The 22,345-nt window shown below is 41.6% G+C and overlaps 1 protein-coding gene across 2 annotated transcripts in view; it reads left to right on the plus strand.

Annotated features, from left to right (window-relative positions):
- Window positions 1-15,084, plus strand: part of tmem94 (transmembrane protein 94) — a 173,163-nt gene extending 158,079 nt beyond the window's left edge. For both annotated transcript variants that reach the window (XM_072242652.1, XM_072242653.1), the window contains 2 exons: window positions 642-812; window positions 2,489-15,084. In XM_072242652.1, coding sequence (XP_072098753.1) covers window positions 642-812; window positions 2,489-2,561 — 244 coding nt within the window. In that variant the 3' untranslated portion in view covers window positions 2,562-15,084. The remainder of the gene's footprint in view (window positions 1-641; window positions 813-2,488) is intronic.
- Window positions 15,085-22,345: the final 7,261 nt, after the last annotated feature.

The following is a 22,345-nucleotide window of genomic DNA, read 5'->3' on the forward strand; positions in this document are numbered from 1 at the left end:
TCTTCTGTTCACATGGTGCATTGAGGTAGTACAGTATAAAACAAAAGAATACAGAATGGAATACAGAGTGCAGTGCAGGCTGACAAGGTAGATTGTGAGGTCAAGTCTCCCATCTATCATAGGCTACTATTCAATAGTAAGCTTGATGTACTGTGCTTCAGGCTTCTGTATCTTCTTTCATTGTGAGAGGGGAGAAGAAAGTATGTTCAGGGTGGGTGGGGTCTTGGATTACACGGGCTGCTTTTCCAAGGCAGCAAGAGGTGTAGGCAGAGTCCATGAAGGGTAGGCTAGTTTTTGTGATGTGCTGGCTGTGTCCACAATTCTGCAGTTTCTTGCAGTCTTGGCAGAGCAGTTGTCACATCAAGCCATGATGCATCCAGATAGGATGCTTTTTGTGGTGCATTCTTTCTTTATAAAGAAAAAAATATAGAAAAGGAATACAAGAACATGTAATTGATGTGGAATTAAACAGATGAGGGTCATCTGTGGAGTAAAGTATTTCAGTGCCTTAAACTTTTTGTCAACTTTGCAATTATGCATATAATGGATGTGAGCTTATTAAAGGGTTTGTGACTTGGGATTGGCTTACCTACATTAGCCTGTGCTTGAGACAGTATCCTTTGTTCTTTTGTGATCTCTAGGTTGGTGAGCCAAATTGTACTGGTGGTGGTGGATTTAAAGCTGTGGAAAAATGTGGATACCCAATTGATCTTTGACCTGTATGACATCCCATTGATCTCTTGGCTCCTTGGCTTCCTATCTGTCATTCTAGTGGTGTTTATCAATGAATTGGTCAAACTACATGAAATAAGGTAAGCACATAGGTTTACAAGGATCATAAATAGCCATTGCCTTTAGCTGTAGGCTATGAACAAGCTCAGTGTCCTTTCCACAAAAAACTGAGAACATTCTTTGCCACTTGAGCTTCTGGAAAGTTTAACTTAAAGATGTGATGATTTAAAGACAGGTTAATTCATGATATCTTTTGCTGATGCTGTATTTGTATAAGCAGTTTTTTTATGAACTAAAATATCGTTAGCTTATTTAGAAGTTAAATATGTTCGCAATATAAATAGATCTTGTAGGCCTCTTGGATTAATTACAGAATGTTACACAGGGTAACATTACACTGTCTTCTCTCAACCCACGGAATGTTGCAGTGTCGAGGATTAGTCCCACACCATTTTTTAGTGTATAAGATGCAGTATTTTTCTTGCTTCCATTCCCAGCATCACAGTGCTGCAATATTTTGGGATAGGTCCTCATCCACAGGTTATTACTGTGTCCTGGGTTTGCTCTGCAGCTCCAGAATGCTCTAATGTTTACGGATGGCCTCCTGACTCATGGAAGTTAATGCAGACTCATGATCGTGACTTGAGCTGCTAACGTTACTTCTGCTTCTCACTTCACCCTTTGAATTTTTGTAAACTATTTTCTAAATGGGGAGAAAATTCAAAAGTCACAAGTGCAAAAGGACTTGGGAGTCCTTGTGCAGGGTTCCCTAAAGGTTAACTTATAGGTTGAATTATTGGTAAGAAAGGCAAATACAATGCAAGCATTCATTTCAAGAGGACTAGAATGTAAGAGGAAGGATGTGATGCTGAGGTTTTATAAAAGCATTGGTCAGACTGCACTTGGAGTATAGCGAGCAGTTTTGGCCCCTTATCTAAGAAAAGATGTGCCAACATTGAAGAGGGTCCAGAGAAAGTTCATGAGAATGATTCTGAGAATGAAAGAGATCCTCAGAATAGAGGGGAGTCCATTTAGAACAGAGATGAGGGAAGTTTTATAGACATAGGACAGTGAATCTGGTATTTATTGCCACACACTGCTATGGAGGCCAAGTCATTGAATATATTTAAAGCAAAGGTTGTTAGTTTCTTGATTAGTCAGGGTGTCAAAGATTATGGGGATAGGGCAAGAGAATGGGGTTGAGAGGGATAATGAATCAGCCATGCTGGAACGGTGGAGCACACTACTCAAAAGCATATGTTTTGCTGCCCTTGAGTTTTTGCTAGCTTGTATATTTTGGTGAATAAAGTAATTATTGATGAGTCTGGAAGTGCAGGCAAATTGAAGTTATTACCAGGTATTGTGTGGTTCAGGTGCCACTTTCTTTCAGTTAATTTATCCCTTAATGACTAGTGAGGTGTCCTCAGAGTTATGCTTTAGTCTTTTCTGTGTGCTCATTAACTGACTGTTTCTTTAGAATGATCAGATATGAAATTTATAAATGTGAAGACACATAGTTGAAATTATGATGGACACATTAATGAAAAGGTAATAACTAATGTGATTTTACTTCAGTTTGAGAATTTGAACTTGGCTTAAAAGATCTGTGAATAAAATTACATAATCAAAAGTGCCTGTGAGCCTGTAGGAGTGTCGTAAAACTAAACATTTATTCGCATTCGTTAGGGATAATCTACACTTCATTAATTCAGCACTTAAGTTTACCTAACGGGCATATCTCTCCTGTTCCTTGAAGGGTACGAGACCGTTATCAGAAGAGGCAAAAGCTGCAGTTTGAAACCAAGCTTGGAATGAATTCTCCGTTCTGACACTAGGATAATTGCTAATGTGCTAAACTGTCAATCGCAGAGGAGTGGTAGCTTCTGAGCCGACCTCAGGCAGATCGGGTCAAGGAGCTGGCCCACAAACACCACGTTACTGCTGCATGAAGACTTCAAAACTGCACTAGAACTTGACAGCCTCTCATCAGTTGAGGAGGTTTACCAGATACCTCAAGACAAACACAGGGCACGGAGATAGGAGTATGGCACTTCAGGAACTGGTACCTGCAAGTACACGTTCATGCAAGTTAAAGTGGAAAAAGTCCACTATGTAAAGTCAGTCTCCAGTAATTGGAGAAAACATCAACACTGCATCTGTTTCTCACTGTGCACATCTGTCAGCCTGTGCCCAGAGGTGAGGAACTGACACTTCAGTAAAGCAAAATACATTGGTTGTGGCTTCACAAACAAATTATGTAGTTTTCCCACAAAAGGATCTGTTTACCCACCTTTCCAGTTTTAGGGCCTTCAGGTAGCATTCAGTAATGTAATGATGCCCAGTATATTGGAGCCCTTAACCATTATGAGTGAAATAGGAAGTAAGAGTTTTATCACTGCCTCCCAGTTTTAAATTCCATCTATCTCGTGGACTTGTGAGCTCCTGGTGCAGTAACCAGTAGGCAGCAGGGAACCCCTTTACACTCAACCAGGACTGCTTCTGCACTCTGTTGGGAGGTGCTTTATGATTTTAGATCAGAGACTCCACCAGAATCAGAATTTGTTTCGTCAAGCCCAGCCATGCTCATCCAGATGAATAAAGTAATGGGTATTTGTTCTTATGTGCATGTGTATGCAGTGCCAGGCTGATCTTATTTAATTTGAGAGGAATTGTGCATTGTACCCATATAACTCGATATTGGACCAGGTAAGGGGATGGCTTAAATGTTTTAAATCAGTGATTCATTTGGTGCGATTTTTTTTTAGTGAAGGAATTGATAGCTCATCTTGACTGGATCATTCCAAAAACAGATCACTGCAGCTACCGGGAATCAAAGTAAAAACATAATGCTGGAAATACTCTAGCAGAAACTGAGGGGAGGTTTGTATTTCAGGTTGATGACTTTTCACTAGAGCTCATATCACTCCCATTTCACATGCATAGTACAGAAGGTGAAAGGTGAATAGTAGTAATGGTCAGACAGCTGCTCTTGCAAAACCCATTCAGAACAGAGCAAAAGAGTGATGCAGTTTCTCATCTTTGTATTCAGCTGTTCCAGATTTCTGCAATTATAGAGCCACAGAATGTCATGATATCATACAAAGTGAGCTGCTTACTGAGTCTGTGTGGTGAGCTTGAATCACAATGTCACAGCAGCTCTGTCTCTGAACTGCACCACAAGTTTCAGGCAAAGTGGTACTCTGAAAAGTTATTGCAAAGAGTAACTATAATAGAAGTGCATTCATCTTTTAGTTCATTAAATGAGTAGTTTAAATTACAGATGAAGGAACTCAACCCCCCTTCTTGCTCCCCAGTCGATGCTTGTCCTTTCCACCTCAGTAAGTTTAGTTTTCAATGCACATTTGCAATTGGAGTTCACCTTGGAAATTGTTACATGGTCTTTTTAAGCTGTGCAAATGAGGAGAATGATATGTCTTCCTCTGGCGCAAAAAGTGATTATGATCTCTGGGTTAAATTGTACTCTGGAGTTTTGACTGAGCACTTATAGTCATGAACCACTTTTTTCTGCCAATGCACTTCTTTGTCGGATGTGTACAGTATAACACCACCCCTGTGTGACCCTCTTTAAGTGTAATTACTGAGAGAAATCACTGTGGTTCTTCAGTGTCTCTGCTGTTGGGAATTCTCGGCCCGTCCAGGTATCCACCCTCTGAGCATGGCCTAGCTCCTCATTGTGAACATGATTTGGGTTGGAATCGCTTGCCTTTTGTGGATTTCCTCCAACAACTTTCCTCTTGACCACTGTCAGTCTCGTAACACAGTCCATCCCTCCATTACACCCCAAGATTTCAAATTGGAGACCCCAACTTAAAAGCCACCTGCTCCCAGAGATTTATCACAGTCCAGACTGAAGCATCCCTCCTACTAGCTGGTGATCGCAATTGCCCAGAACCCATCTACTGTCACGCTGTCTGTATTGGTGCAGTGTGGTAGGAAAATATCGTACCCTGGTGTATGATCAGTTCTACCTTAGTGCGTTGTCATTTCATTAGGACTCAGCACATTGGGCTTTTGTTGCTACTGAATTTTAAAACAATGTGCCATGCATTGGTGGATTGCTGTGTCTTTAAGGGCACAGGGGAGCCTCCAGTTTAGTTTCTTCAAAATAAATTGGCATCTTGGTTAGCTCATGTTGAATTGCTAATTATTTGACCTTTTGTGTTGTAGGGATAATTGGCTTTGTGTGCTTGTTTGATGTTGTTTAGTGCCCTTCATCTCATGAAATAGCTGTGCACTGCTTTACAATCATGTTTGCATTTTACCATCACCATTCCAGTTTGCGCATGACCCTATTTGCAGCTGTTGAGTCTTTAATATTTTCCAGAGACAAGTCAACCCTTTCACTGATGTAGTGCAGGAGTTGTTATATATTCTAATCGTTAATGAAGATTACTAATCTTGAAACAATTTTGCACATACTGCTTCACCTATGTGGCCTGTTACTCTGGTGCTAACGACTTGCTCACTTGGTAACATGTAGCATACAAAGTAGTACAATGGCATAAATTGGCATCATCCAGCATCTGATTTGTGCGGTGCATTACCCCCCAGAAGGTACAGTCACTAAACTCCAGTGAGTTTAGGGAGGTGGTCTGGTTTCCAGTGAGGCTTGGTGTGGGAATCGGAACCATTACCAGATGGGAGAATGAACAGACAGTGGAGTAATTGTTTGAATTGCGTATTGCACAATGGCTGTGAAAGTCCTCACACGAGACTCTCAGAGATTCCAAATTAGTTCTCTTGCAACACTGTGATTGTAGAAAATTCTTTATATTTGGGAATACGCAACAGCTCTTTCCAAGAGCATTGCCATACTGGTAAATGTATACCTTACATTTAATATTTCTCAGCTGGGAAGCCCAACATTCTTTGATTGTGAGACTATTCCATATGTCATTCCTGTGAGACTATACATTTCTTATGTTATTACTCGTTGTCACATTCTTTTGTTGCCCTGTAACTGGTTGTCAGGCAATGAGCAGCTTTTGAAGACACTCGGATTACAGGTGTTTTGCATTTAGAAAACAGCTGTGTGCAGGGGTCAGGGTCAGCAAGCAGCTGTTTGGCTGGAGCAATTAAGGGCTTCAAAACAAAATAAACATGTAGCACAGCTTTCAGTTTCTACACCACATTGTATGCAGAAAGTGTGCTTATGTGCCTGCAGGCCAGTTGCCCAGCCACAAATATGTGACACAAGGAGACTCTTGAATGATGTTGCCTTTACTGATTGATGAATTCTGCCCTGCATGGAACAAATCACAGGGAACTGCACACCAAAATGACATCTGACAGGATATGCAGGTAAAGTCCACTGCCCTGAGTCACCACCTGCTGCCCTAACATAACTAATCCGATTCAGAAAGCTTATCTTGCAGGAGTGAAACATCCCAGATTCTAGTGACCAGGCCTGAGAGGAGCCAAAACTTTCACTCTGCCCTTGAACTTTCACTGTCAGCTAGACTTTGCCCTGGGTCTTGCTGCGTTGTTAAAATGAGTGTTTTAACTGAAGGGGAAAAAAACTTTAAAATTAAACCAGCCAAAAGTCATTGGTGATTTAAAATCATAAAATCTTGAAAATCTCGTTAATAAGAAATGAAGCTGCCCTTCCCTTTCCTTTCCAGGACCCCTTCAGTCTCTATTGAAGTGAAATGCAAGCCTAGGAGCTCAGGATGCCTAGTGTAAGTGCAGGGGAATGCCAGCAGGACCGAGCTGACACAGTGGGCTCTCTGGAGAGTCCTGCAGCAGAGGTCTTGACAGGTATGGTTTCTATCTTGCCAAGCACCTTTTGGGTTTGTTTAAAAACCATCTTAGAGCAGAATCATTATCAGCAAGATACAGACCATCATAGTAATTTGGAAATAAAGGGTTTATCTTCTTACTAACCAAACCTTTGGATTTAATTTGACCCCATCTTAAAGTCAGTAGATTTCATGCTGAAAGGACTTCAGAGTTGGTGCTCTAACAGTTTATTAATTCACTGGGACAGTGGCAGCTACATAAGTTGGCAAAAGAAAGAATAATTGCTTACAGCATGCACTTGGACCTTTACCAAAGAAGCCTGTAATTCCTAAAAGCAGGAAGATTTTGCTCTAATATCTCTGCTTCAGATGGTACCACTGAAAGGTTACTAGATGCATCGTGCCTTTGTAAAAATTGTAAAGAATTTGGAGTTTTGAGTTTGGCTTCTGACAACACAAGGGATGTGATGGATTTTAGGGTTCATGCTGATATCACTCTAACCCAAAAAGCAAACCTTTCAGTGCTTCTAACTCCACTGTGTGTAACCTGTCTTCTTCATGTGCCTTGCACGTTACATGCTTGGGTGATCATGGCTCTCCACATCGAACGATGCCTCGCAGCGTCAATGATATCTCTCACTCTTAGATCTGTTAGTTCTTTCAGTGTCCATATATTTTCTTCTTTGCCTTCCTCTACCGCATTTGCCAGGCATATGGCCTTGTAATGTAAGGCATTCTATTTCTCCCTTTCCGATGACATGGCCCAGGAATTTAAGTTTCCTCTCATTTAATGTTCTCACTAAAGATCTTTTTATGTGGGCACGTTGGAGTACTGTCTCATTAGTTACCCTATCTCTATATGATATTTTCGGCATTCTTCTAAGAAACCACATTTCTGTTGCTTCTAAGTTTCTTTGGAGCTGTGGTGTCGTAGTCCATGTTTTGGAAGCAAGATTGACCAGATGTAACATTTTAGTAGCCTAAGCCTTGTTGTCATAGAAATGTGTCTGTTGGTAAAAATGGGTTTCATTTTTTGGAAGTTGGTTTTGGCAATAGCAATTCTTTTTATTTCTACTTCTAGCAGCGTCTTGTGATAGAAAGCTACCAAGGTAATTAAAGCTGGTCTTTTGTTCAATATCTTGGTTACCGATGTACAATTGGCAGTTGGGAGTATCCTGCTGTTTTGATATTACCATACATTTGATTTTTTTTTACAGTTGATGGTTAGACCAAAATCTGCACTTGTTTGTACTACTTTGTCTAGGAGGATTTGTAGGTCTTCTGCAGCACTTGCTATTTCGGGTGGTATCATCTGCATATCTTGTATTGTTGATGTTAACACCTCCAATTTTTATCCCGTCTAGATCTTCTGTTTCTCTGAGAATCATTTCACTATAGATATTAAATATTTCCGGTGAGGCAACACATCCGTGTCTAACTCGTCTTTGAATTTTAGTCCAACTGCTTATATTATCATCAATTTTTACCACCGCCGCTTGATTCCAATATAAATTTTGAAGCAGTTGTTGGTCCCTTCCGTCAATGTTTAGCGAGAATTTGAAATAATTTTTCATGTTGCACTTTGTCAAATGCTTTAGTGAAATCAATAAAGCATAAAAAGACATCATTTTGATATTCAATTGCCCTTTCTGAAAACATTCATAGTATGAAAATTGTCTTCGTAGTTCCTCTGTCCTCAATAAATCCATATTGCAGTTTAGAAGTTTCTGGCTTTAACTTGTTTTTAATTCGTCTCGGAACAATTCTTAACAAACTCTTAATTATGTGACTCATAAGACTGATTGTTCTATCATTTTCGCAGTCAATAGTTCCAGGAATTTTTGGCAGAGTTATAAATACTGATTTCAAGAGATCGTCAGGCAATACACCAACCTCGTATATGCCATTAAACAGTTCAAAAAGAATATCTGTGCCCAGATCTTCTAGGGCTTGTATCATGTCCACTAAAATTCCATGAGGTCCAGTGGCTTTACCATGTTTCACGCTTTTCATTGCTTTAGTTATTTCTTCTCTGGTAATAGGTGGGCCAGAATTAGGGTGTTTAATATCTGGGGGTTTCCCTCTATTATCTTCAAAAAGCTGCTCTATATACTGAATCCACCTCTCATATACTTTATCTGGGTCTGTTAGTATGGATCCATCAGCTGATCTTATGCATCCTGTAGAGGAGGTTTTCTTAATTCCAGTAATTTCCTTAATTTTCTTGTGTATTTCTTTGCTGTAGTTAATATGGCCTTCTACTTCATTGCATTTTTGATTCAGCCATTCTTCCTTTGCAATAGTGCACAATTGTCTGGTCTGTCTGTCTAGCTGTCTGTATTGCATTTCATTATTCACTAACCACCTTTGTTCCATCAGATCTAGAATTTCTTGTGTTATCCACAATATATGGTGTGTTGGATTTCTTGTACTGAAATTATCTCCTCTGCTGATTGCTATATAGCATATCTAAATCTGTCCCAAATAGGTGTTGTTTCATTTTCCTTGAAGTGTTCTTCTAGGAAGCTGTTTTGAATTGTTGCTTAAGTATGCTATTATTTTTAAGTTCTCCCAACATATACTTCTTTCTCTGCCTTCCACATTTCAGTTTCTTTAATTTTGTTTTAATGGTAGCTATGGTGATCTGAACCACAGTCTGCTCCAGGGTAGGCTTTAGAATTTGTGATATTATTTCTAAAGCGCTCATGGATGATAATGAAATCTGTTTGATTCCTTGTTCTGTCTCCAGGGCTAATCCAAGTACACAATCTACGTGAATGGTTTTTATACCAAGTATTGGTGATCACTTGGTTGTTTCTGACACACCAATCAGTAAACCTTCCTCCGTTTTAACTTTTCTCCCCCAAACCAAAAGGTCCTATGATGTTATAGAAACATAGAAAATAGGTGCAGGAGTAGGCCATTCGGCCCTTCGAGCCTGCACCGCCATTTATTATGATCATGTCTGATCATTCAACTCAGAACCCTGCACCAGCCTTCCCTCAATACCCCCTGATCCCTGTAGCCACAAGGGCCATATCTAACTCCCTCTTAAATATAGCCAATGAACCGGCCTCAACTGTTTCCTGTGGCAGAGAATTCCACAGATTCACCACTCTCTGTGTGAAGAAGTTTTTCCTAATCTCAGTCCTAAAAGGCTTTCCCTTTATCCTCAGACTGTGACCCCTCGTTCTGGACTTCCCTAACATCGGGAACAATCTTCCTGCATCTAGCCTGTCCAATCCCTTTAGGATTTTATACATTTCAATCAGATCCCCCCTCAATCTTCTAAATTCCAATGAGTACAAGCCTAGTTCATCCAGTCTTTCTTCATATGAAAGTTCTGCCATCCCAGGAATCAATCTGGTGAACCTTCTTTGTACTCTTTCTATGGCAAGGATGTCTTTCCTCAGATTAGGGGACCAAAACTGCACACAATACTCCAGGTGTGGTCTCACTAAGGCCTTGTACAACTGCAGTAGTACCTCCCTGCTCCTGTACTCGAATCGTCTCGCTATAAATGCCAGCATACCATTCACCTTTTTCACCGCCTGCTGTACCTGCATGCCCACTTTCAATGACTGGTGTATAATGACACCCAGGTCTCGTTGCACCTCCCCTTTTCCTAATTGGCCACCATTCAGATAATAATCTGTCTTCCTATTTTTGCCACCAAAGTGGATAACTTCTCATTTATCCACATTAAATTGCATCTGCCATGAATTTTCCCACTCACCCAACCTATCCAAGTCACCCTGCATCCTGTTAGCATCCTCCTCACAGCTAACACTGCCGCCCAGCTTCGTGTCATCCGCAAACTTGGAGATGTTGCATTTAATTCCCTCATCCAAGTCATTAATATATATTGTAAACAACTGGGGTCCCAGCACTGAGCCTTGCGGTACCCCACTAGTCACTGCCTGCCATTCTGAAAAGGTCCCGTTTATTCCCACTCTTTGCTTCCTGTCTGCTAACCAATTCTCTATCCACATCAATACCTTACCCCCAATACCATGTGCTTTAAGTTTGCACACTAATCTCCTGTGTGGGACCTTGTCAAAAGCCTTTTGAAAATCCAAATATACCACATCCACTGGCTCTCCCCTATCCACTCTACTAGTTACATCCTCAAAAAATTCTATCAGATTCGTCTGACATGATTTTCCTTTCACAAATCCATCAACCCTTAACAACCCTTTCCTGTCCAACTTTGGAGTTAAAATCTCCCATGACTAGTTTTATATCCTGAGATTTACATTGCTCATAAGCACTGTCGAGATCTTCATAAAACTTGTTGATATCTTCTTCATCCGCATCACTTGTTGGTGCATAGGCTTGGATTATGCTAATGTTAAAGGGGTTATCCCTTAATTTAACTAAAAGCAGCCAGTCGGATATCGCCCAATATCCCATAAGACATTTTGATACTTGTTTGTTTAAAATAATTCCAACTCCATACACCTGGAGGTCAACAGCATAATACATTATCAGAGAACTTTTCTTAGTGAATTTGCCACTGTCAGTCCATCTAATTCCTGACAGGCCTAAGATATCAACTTCCAACCTTTTCATTTCATTTAATGTGTTGTCCAGCTTTCCTTTCTGATAAAGTGTACGGATGTTCCATGTTGCTACCCCTTAGCCTTTCCCTATTGCTTACAGTCTCTGGATGACAGTCTGGTGTCACCTGCAGCACATGACTATCCCTACCGAGTGAGGTGTTGTTCCGTTGATTAGAATCAACCCCATTCACGCTGTTGTCTGGTTTCCTTCTTTTGTTTCTTTCCATAATTGACTAGGCAGAAATTTCAACAGTGGTTTGCCGTTGCCTCCTGTTGCCCCAGTGGTCACCTAACAAGAGCATTTGACCTCTACTGGTGTTCCCAATTGGGAACCATACACTAGACATCGCCCAACCTTTGCTGTTGTTGTACAAAGACAATCCTCCACCAAAACTTGGAATCCATCTCTCTGCTGCCGAAGACTTCAGTGATTTTAGGTGACACCACCACCATTAGTCTGGTTATTTTCCTGGCGCCAAACACTCGCCATAGACAGAGCTCCTTCAGCGAGGCAGGGTGCACCCGGACCTAAGTCCTATGTGACGGTGGAGTTGTCTTGGGTGGTAGAAGCTATATAGTCACTATTAGCATTTCCTAACATTTAGTCAGGACCCAACCACCCCATACACCCCAACCTGTAGAGGGTGGCAAAACCACCTTGCAGGAAAGTTCTACAGCTTGTAGCTGCTTCAGTGGTGCAGTTCCCAGACCATTAGGATGTGCAAACATTCAGTTACCCCTCTGTGAGGGGGCAGTGATGGAGAAAGGAGGGAGCTGATGCTAGAAAACAAGGGCTTGTCTACTGGGAAGGAAGTGAGTCAGTGTCATTGGTCACTCACTCGAGGTTGTGGTAGAGACTTCTGTTCAACCTGTAGTTGGTCAATTACTCAGCAACAGCCTGACTCCAGGTTGGGCATGTCCTTAATCCAGTTAAAGTGCATCAGAGGTTTCTTACAGCTCTATTCACCAGAACCTTGTCCTATGTTGCCCCACTGTAAAGTTGCATTTCATGACAAAGCTGAGGCAAACTCCTGATGTGCAGCTGAGGAAGAGCTCTATTTTCATCCAATCATCCCACAAGGTTGGTATTGCAATGTGCTCTGTTCCAAACTGAATAGCTGAGAAGAAATGGAACTGGGCCATTTGGCCCCTCGTACCTGTGCAACCATTCCATAAGATAATGGCTACCACTCTCCTGCACACCCTTGTTCTTGTAGTCTTGTGAAGTGCCAACAGTAATCTCCAAGTGCTTTTCCATGGAGATAATTCAGATCCCTGGTTACAGTGAAGAGCAAAATAAGGCAATATTACTGCTTATGCCTTGTTACTTTGAAGCCTGTGCATTTCTTTAGAGGTCTGGCCTCTGATTACAGAAGCAGGCTGGGAAATAGTTTGAAAGTTTGTCATTTTAAAAGAATTTTTTTTGCCTTAGTTAAGTCTTAAACCAGTTCCCCTGTTTAAAGCTTAAATATTTACTGCTGTTCCATGTGCTGAAATGCAGAATCATAAATTTAAAATTGTCAGCAGCTGAAAGAACTCTGACTTGATCCTGGTGTTCCTTTCAGTGAAACTGTGGTGAACAGTGTATGAGTTAATGATTCTCATTTTTCAGGTTATCACAAATGTTAATTCAGTTCCTCACTGCTTCCCGCTGCCCTATCATGCGTACGTAATGATCTGTTTTGAATGACTGTGGCTGCATTTAACTGCATAATGTTGATCACTCAGACATGGTGATCCAGAGTTCTTAGGCTGAAAGGGGCATTGTTAAAACTTCCAGTGATCTGATTAGTGACCACCATTAGATCTGAATGAGACAAAGTGCAGTAAATATTGGTGCAATAGTAATCTGTCCATTAGTTTGTAAATACTGTATTAGATTAGATTAGATTCAACTTTACTGTCATTGTGCCGAGTCCAGATACAAAGCCAATGAAATGCAGTTAGCATCTGACCAGAAATGCAAAGAATAGTGTTATTTACAAAATAACTGCAAATAAAAAGTGCTACAGCACACAAATAAAACAGTACTGAGATTGTACAATATCGGTGCAATACTGCTTAGCGCTGTGATGTGAGGTTCAGCAGGGTCACAGCCTCAGGGAAGAAGCTCTTCCTGTGCCTGCTGGTGCAGGAGCAGAGGCTCCTGTAGCGCCTACCGGATGGGAGGAGGGTAAAGAAGTCCATGGTTAGGGTGAGATGCATCCTTGATAATGCTTTTTGCCCTGCCCAGGCAGCGTTTATAGTAGATGTTCTCCATGGTGGGCAATTGGGTGCTGATAATCTGCTAGGCAGTTTTCACCACACGCTGGAGTGCTTTGTGGTCCGATACGGGACAATTGCCGTACCACACTGAGATGCAGTTGATGAGTATGCTCTCAATGGTACAGCGGTAAAAGTCCGTCAGTATCCTGGGACGGAGGTGAGCTTTCTTGATGCTCTGCAGGAAATAAAGGCACTGTTGCACCTTTTTGATCAGGATGGAGGAGTTCAGGGACCAGGTGAGATCCTCGGAAATGTGAACACCAAGTATGCTTGTGAATGCATAATTTTTAAACTTATTTTAAAGTACATTGGGATGAGTTGATAAGATTTTTACATTGTTTATTGAATAATGGCATCTGGTTCGATTTGTAGCAAGGACTGTCCATCAGTAACTCTGATCTGAAAGCTACAGTAAAAAAAAACTCTGCTCATCCATACTCTGTTAGGAAATTGTGATGTTTTAGCAGCCTGGGCCTCTGTTTCCCCTGCTCCCTTTGAATTCATCACAGCCCTGTAGCCCTGTACTCCTTTAAGTTTGCTATATTCACAAGAAATTAAATTGCTGTGAAATATCTTAACGAAGCAATTGAAATTGTGTTGTATTAATAGTAACAACCAGTGGTCTGGGAAATCTGATAATTCCGCATCTTTGCCACTTTGGTGGTGCCAGAGTTTTACTCTATAACCAGGTTGGTCGTGGAGATGAGGGATTTAAGCCTATGTGGGACGGAAATGAGGAGAAACTGCTTTTCCCCAGAGAATAGTGAATCTGAAAATTCTCTTCCCAGGGAAGAAGTAAAGGCTACCTCATTAAATATATTTGACACTGTTAGATTTTTTTTTGCATAGCAGGGGAATTGAGGGTTGTGGGGAAAAAGGAGGTAAATTAATCTGAGTCCATAGCCTGTCCATTTGGCACGATGCTATTACAGTTTGGGACATCAAAGTTCGCAATTCAGTTCCTACATTTTCTGTAAGGAGTTTGTAATCCTCCCCGTGAATGCATGGATTTCCTCTGGGTGCTCCAGTTTCCTTCCACATTCCAAAGATGTATGCTGATTAATCATTGTAAATTGTCCTGTGATTAGGCTAGGGTTAAATAGGTGGGTTGCTGGGTGGTATGGCTTGTTGGGCCAGAAGGGCCTGTTCTGCAAACAGTGATGAGGTAGGCTTGATAGGCCAAATGGCCCACTCCTGCTCCTATTTCTTGTATTCTCATGTAATGCCACTTTGCATATTTGATCTGCCCTTCCACCAAAAACCTGTGCACTTTCACTACTCCCCCTTTTATAAATCCTAGAGGGCCAAACTCATAACCACTTATTTTTGTGACTCAGAGTTGAAGCTTTAAACTGCCTTCCTGATGTAATTAAGATGAACTTTCCTTTTCAGTACTGTATTGCTTTGTTAAGAAAGGTAGTCTATAATCTCCCATTATTTTCCTTCCTAGATATCCAAAGTAAATCTTTGTATTGCCAATCAGCATGCTGCCATATTAAATCCAATAGCTTTGGGATTTGTGGCCCACATTAAGTTACACTTGCACATGTGGTTGAAATTGTCAGTTTTATTGTAATGGGGGCTTGTTGGTAATGACTGGTGGCCGAGAGCCTTTAATGCCACAGACGATTATGTTTCGGTGGCATTTTATAAATGATGTACATTGTGTAAATGTTAGAGATATTTAATAATGTTGCACTGTTTTAATTTTTACAATGGAAACCTGTAAAGCAAATTACAATGAGAATAAATAGTGTTTTGTAGTGTTTTGGTCTCTTGCTGACTAATACATCTTGATGTGATTTATTGGGCTGTGCAAGCAGTCGCTCGAAGTTGAGAGTGATTTGTACACACCTATAACTTCTGGTGTTGCTGATATGGTCAATGTGAGACAGATTGACTCTGCCACACTTAGGTATGCAAGTCTGTATCTTCCCACCCTATTGAACTTTAGAATGCTTTGGCCGAAAGGTTTTGAGATTATTAGTTTGATCACTTGATCATAAATCTTGAAACCCACTACAATACAAGACTGGTCCTTTTATGCAGTACTCTGTGGCCAGTTTATTCCCTGCAGGCAAAGGATCCCTGAATATACTGTACAACTGTTAATAAAACATGCCAGTTTGGGCTTCTATCAACATTATCTTGCTGAACGACTTTGACTGCAGTCTAACAATGTGTCTTAAACTTCTTGTTTTCAAATCCCTTTACCATCTTTCCCAATCTCTGTGCTTCACCAATTCTGACATCTTGTGCATCCTCAATTTTCATCCCTCATCAAGTGCCAAAACACTAGGCTCAAGCATTCCCCACCACCAGTGCATTGAAGAAAAACAGTCATTGACCAAGGTATTATTTCCATGTGCTTGCTGTTGGATCTCCCCTAACAAAGTGCTTTGGGGCAATTTTATTACATTGAAGGCACGATAAATTGTTGTGGCCGAGTGGTCTGCATTGGTGTCTCCTGGTTAGTTATTCCTTGATTTATACACTCTGGCCACTTTACTAGATATCTCTTGTACCTAATAAAGTGACCACTGAGTGTTCGTTCATGGTCTTGTACTGGTTGAGCCCATCCACTTCAAGGTTCAATGTGTGGTGCATTCAGAGATACTCTTCTGCACATCATTGTTCTGATATGTGGTTATTTGAGTTACTGTCACCTTCCTGGCAGCTTGAACCAGCCTGCCATTCTCTTCCAACCTCTCAATTTCCTAGACAATTTTGCCCACAGAGCTGCCACTCACTGGCTTTCTTTTGTTTTTCGCACCATTCTCTGAACTCTTGTGCACGAAAATCCCAAGAGATCAGCAGCTTCTGAGATACTCAAACCAGCCCATCTGGTAGCATCAACCATTCCACAGTCAAAGTCACTTAAATCAAATTTCTTCCTCATCCTGATGTTTCTTCTGAATAACTGAACCTCTTGACCACAGCTGCATGCTTATGTGCATTGAGTTGCTGCCACATGATTAGATATTTACATTAACGAGCAGGTGTACCTAATAAAGTGACGATTGAGTATAAATTTTCTCTAATTCTATTAACATTGGAATATACTATCGGAATATCAATAATGCATTTCCATGATACCGTAAGATATAGGAGCAGAATTAGACTATTTTGCCCATCGAGTCTGCTCCGCCATTTCATCATGGCTGATCTATTTTCCCTCAGACCCAACCTTGTGCCCTTTTTCCTGGATCATTTTTTACCCTGACTAATCAAGGGTCTATTAACCTTTGCCTTGTGTATACTCAACCACTTGGCCTCTACAGCTCCCTGTAGCAACAAATTCCACAGATTCAGTACATCCTGACTAAAGAAATTCCTCCTCGTCTCTGTTATAAAAGGATGCCCTCCGGTCTTAGACTCTGCCGCTATAGGAAACATCCTCTCCACATCACTCTATTGATGCCTTTCAACATTTGATTGGTTTCAATGAGGTCATTCCTCATTTTTCTGAATTCCAGTGAGTAGAGGCCCAAAGATATCAAATGCTTCTCATATGACAAGCCTTTCAATCCCAGAATCATTTTTGTGAACCTCCTTTGAACCCTCTCCAATGTCAGCACATCATTTCTTAGATCGGGGCCCAAGACTGCTCTCAATACTCCAATTAAGGCCTCACCAGTGCTTTATAAAGCCTCCACATCACATGCTTGCTTTTATATTCTGGTCCTCTTGAAATGAATGGTATCATTGCATTTGCCTTCCTCATGCTGACTCGGCCTTCAAATTAACCTCTAGGGAATCCTGCATGAGAACCCCCACGTCCCCTTGCCTCAATTTTTTTTAAATTTTCTTTCCATTTAGAAAATAGTCTACCCTTCTATTTCTACTCCTGAAGTACATTTCCCAGCACTGTATTCCATCTACCACTTCTTTGTACATTCTCCTAATCCAAGTCCTTCTGTGGCCTTTCTACTTTCTCAAAACTACTTGCCCCTCCCACTATCTTCATATCATCTGCAAACTTGGCCACAAAGCCATCAATCCATCATCCAAGTCATTGACACATAATATAAAAAGTGGTCTGAACCCTGTGGAACACCACTAGTCATTGGCAGCCAACCAGAAAAGGCTCCCTTTATTCCCACTCTGCCTCCTGCCTACCAGCCAATGCTCTATCCGTGCTGGTATCTTTCTTGTAATAACAAGTAAGAGCCCATAGTCAGCAGCCTCATGTGTGGCACCTTGTCAAAGGCCTTCTGAAAATCCAAGTACGTAACATCCACCAATTTTCCTTTGTCTATCCTGCTTGTTATTTCTTCAAAGAATTCCAAGATTTTGTCAAGCAAGATTTTCTCTTGAGGAAGCCCTGCTGACTAGAGTCTATTTTATCATGTACCTCTAAGTATCCTGAAACTGCATCCTTAACAATTGACTCCAACATCTTCCTGACCGGTGAGGTCAGACTGACTGGCCTATAATTTCCTTCCTTCCTACCTCCCTTCTTGAAGAGTGGAATGACATTTGCAATTTTCCATTACTCCAGAACCATCCCATGAATCAATTGATTCTTGAAAGATCATTAGTAATTCCTCCACAATCTCTTCAGACACTTCTTTCAGTTTCTCAAACACCTTCTCCCTGGTAATGGCAACTTCACACAATTCTGCTCCCTGACACCCTGATACTGCTAGTGTCTTCCAGAGTGAAGACTGTCGCAAAATATTTCTTGAGTTTTGTCAGCCGTTACTATCTTTCCAGCATCATTTCCCAATTGTCCAATATCTACTCTTGTCCTTCTTTTACTTTTTATGTATCTGAAGAAACTTCTGATATCCTTTTTAATATTATTGGCAAGTGTACTCTCTTATTCCATCTTTTCCTATTTTATGACTTCTATAGTTGCCCTCTGGTGTTTTTTTTAAAGTTTCCCATTCCTCTAACTTTCCACAAATTTTTGCTCTATTATATGCCCTCGCTTTCACTTTACTGGTGGCTTTGACTCCTCTTGTTGGCCTGCTCTTAGAATACTACTTCCTCTTTAGGGTGTATCTATCCTGCACCTTCCAGATTGCTCCTAGAAATTCTAGTCATTGCTGCTTTGCTGTCCACCCCTGCCAGTGTTCTTTTCTGATCAATTTTGGCCAGCTGTCATGCTCTGTAACACCCTTTACTCAACTGCAACACTGATACATCGGACTTTAGCCTTTCCTTCTCAAATTGCAGGATGAATTCCATCATTTTATGGTCACTTGTCCCTCAGAGTTCCTTTACTCTCCTAGTGGAGAGGTGGAGCAAAGTCAAGATGGCACTAAGCGGTGATTTCTTTGCTTGCATCTTTGGGGACAACTCTACGTCTTTGATACCTCTTTCTTCCTTGTCAAGGTTCTTTTGAAGACCCCGACCTGGAGTTGCACTCTGACTTCGGTTCTTTACAGGAATGGGACCCGCTCTCAGGGCCTCACAACCAGCCGCTTTTTGATATCCCTAGGATGCAGCAACCGTGCCTTCAGGGTTCCAGATTTTCTTGGCTCTGGAGACGCGCCGATTCTAGGCTGGTGCCCCTGACTGAAGTGTCATGGGAGAACACAGAACATTGAGAGCATCGGGTTAGCTGCCTGGACTTGTGTGTTCCGAGAACTGCGCCTTTATGGCGCCGACTCTCTGGGCACAGAGCTTATTAAAAGCGATGCAACAGACTTTTGACATTGTAAATCAGTAAGTTGTTTGTTATGTCTCCCCTCTCCCCTCTCGCTGTGAAACAGGACACCTGTTTTTCCCTTATTAGGGAGCAAGAGAGCCTGTGATATGTTGAATCACCAGGTGAATGAGTATTTTTAGGAGTACTGCAAGTCTGTGACTTTACTGATGCTTGAGTGCACGGATGCTTTTTTGCTGGTGAGTGTGTGGGGGGGGCATTGCTTTGCTTGTGTGTGGGAGGGCCAGCTGGTGGGGGGAGGGTCTTTGGGGTTCTAACGTTTCAACTGTTACTCATGCTTTGGGACACTCCTGTGTTTTCATGGATGTTTGCGAAGAAAAAGAATTTCAAGATGTGTATTGTACACATTTCTTTGACATTAAATGTACCTATGGCTCTCTAATCAATTCCGGTTGATTATGTAACACCTAATCCAGAATAACTGATCACCTAGTGGGCTCAGCCATGAGCTGCTCTAAAGAGCCATCTCGTAGGCATTCTAGGAATTCCCCCTCTTAGGATCTAGCACCAACCTTATTTTCTGAATCTACCTACATATTGAAATCCCCCATGACTATTGTAACATTGCCCTTTTGGCATGCATTTTCTATCTCCCCTTGTAATTTGTAGACCACATTTTTAGTACTTTGGGGAGGGGTCTGTATATAACTCCCATCAGGGTCTTTTTACCCTTGCAGTTCCTTAGCTCTACCCACAACGACTCAACACCTTTCAACCCTATGTCATATTTCATTTCATTTTTTATCAACAGACCCATGCAACCTCTGCTGCCTACCTGTCTGACCTTTCAACACTGTGTATGCTTGGATGTTAAGTTCCCGGTTATAATCTTTCAGCCATGATTCAGTGATGACTCTGAATTCTGCACCTCTGCTACAAGTTCATCTACCTTATTCCATGTACTGCATGCACTCAAATATAACACCTTCAGTCCTGTATTCACCCTTTTCGATTTCGTCTCAGCTTACATTGCATCTCATCATGTTGACTGCAACTCTGCCCTCGCTACACACTGCCTCTGTTTGTAAATCAACTCCCTCATCCTCAGCACTCACTCAAATTCCCATCTCCCTGCCAAATTAGTTTAAACTCCCCCAAACAGCTCTGGCAAACCTACCCACAGGAATATTGCACCCCCCACACATGGGATTCAGGTGTAATTTGTCCCTTTTGCACAGATTGTGTCTCCCCCAGAAGAGATCCCAATGATCCATAAATCTGAACCCCTCCCCCTGCACCAGTTCCTCAGCCATGCATTCATCTGCCAAATTGTCCCATTCTTACCCTCACTGGCATGTGGCAATGCATACTTCGCTTCAGTATTGTCACGTGACCAGCAACAATGAATATAGAATTGAGTCAGGTTTTTATATAAACAAACAGACATTTATTAAACTCTGCTCAATATTAAAAAAAGTGAAAATCCTTAACCAGAAGTAGACTGCTATGTGGCCATTTAACAAACCGCTAAACTCAGTACTAGTTCTTAAAGCGGTAAATGCGAAAACAGACTTAAAGGGGTAAATTCTTCGAATGGTAAATTTGAAAGGCCAAAAGATTTATACAGTCAATTAGGAGAGACTTTCCTGAGGTAAAGAATTCCTCGAAGACACGACGTTACTGTCGATTCCAGCTGAAACCTGCCTTGTCCGCAGGATTCACAATGACGGAAATAAAACGGTTTAAAGGCACTGATCTTTTTTTCTCTGTGGAATAGACTAGATACTGCACAACCTTTTCTGCTGCTTTTAGCAGAGGTTATCTCATGCAGATCACTCTTAGTTGAACAAATTCAGTAATGGTTGATCCTTTCCAAAACCACCGAATGACTCCTTCAGGTTCCCGTTGTCACTCTCCAATATTACTGAAAAGGTACATCAACAAATCTGGCAGCTATTGGTGAAACTGCAGGCCCAACACTTCTGTACTTTACAATAGACAGTAAATCTCCATTTTAAAATTAAACTGCATCATGAGATTAATAAGCAGCATAGCGCAGTATCTGACTGACGATCTAACTGAAAACTAACTGCGTCACCAGGGTTCTACACTTATATACCTGGTGAGAACAGGTCATCACATGACCTCACATCGGCAGGAAAATTACATCATATGACCTCCGCAAGACCATTACATCATCCTCATAAGACAGTCACAGCATATCCATGAAGTATGCAACAGTATTCACCAATGAGAGGGAACTTGATGATGTTGAAGGAGGTTGATATTAAGGGAGAGGATGTGTTGGAGTTGTTAAAATACAATAGGACAGATAAGTCCCCAGGGCCTGACGGAATATTCCCCAGGCTGCTCCAGGAGGCGAGGAAAGAGATTGCAGAGCCTCTGGCTAGGATCTTTATGTCCTCATTGTCTACGGGAATAGTACTGGAGGATTGGAGGGAGGTGAATGTCCCCTTGTTCAAAAAAGGTAGTAGGGATAGTCCGGGTAATTATAGACCAGTGAGTCTTGCGTCTGTGGTGGGAAACCTGTTGGAAAAGATTCTTAGAGATAGGATCTACAGCATTTAGAGAATCATGGTCTGATCGGGGACTGTCAGCATGGCTTTCTGAAGGGCAGATTGTGTCTAACAAGCCTGATAGAGTTCTTTGAGGAGGTGACCAGGCATATAGATGAGGGTAGTGCACTGGATGTGATCTATATGGATTTTAGTAAGGCATTTGACAAGGTTCCACACGCTAGGCTTATTCAGAAAGTCAGATGGCATTATATCCAAGGAAATTTGGCAAGGTAGATTCAGAATTGGATTGCCTGCAGAAGGCGGAGGGTCGTGGTGGAGGGAGTACATTCAGATTAGAGGGTGGTGACTAGTGGTGTCCCACAAGGATCGGTTCTGGGTCTTCTACTTTTCATGATTTTTATTAACAACCTGAATGTGGGGGTAGAAGGATGGGTTGGCAAGTTTTCAGACGACACAAAGGTTGGTGGTGTTGTAGATCGTGTGGAGGATTGTCAAAGATTGCAGAGAGACATTGATAGGATGAAGTGGGCTGAGAAGTGGCAGATAGAGTTCAACCCGGAGAAGTGTGAGGTGGTACACTTTGGCAGGACAAACTCCAAGGCAGAGTAGAATGTAAATGGCAGGATACTTGGTAGTGTGGAGGAGCAGAGGGATCTGGGTAGTTAAGAAAGCTTATGGGGTGTTAGCTTTCATAAATCAAGGGACAGAGTTTAAGAGTAGCGAGGTAGTGATGCAGCTCTATAAAACTCTGGTTAGGCCACACTTGGAGTACTGTGTCCAGTTCTGGTCACCTCACTATAGGAAGGATGTGGAAGCATTGGAAAGGGTGCAGAGGAGATTTACCAGAATGCTGCCTGGTTTAGAAAGTATGCA

The sequence above is a fragment of the Mobula birostris genome, chromosome 24 (assembly GCF_030028105.1).
Source record: "Mobula birostris isolate sMobBir1 chromosome 24, sMobBir1.hap1, whole genome shotgun sequence".
Taxonomy (NCBI): domain Eukaryota; kingdom Metazoa; phylum Chordata; class Chondrichthyes; order Myliobatiformes; family Myliobatidae; genus Mobula; species Mobula birostris.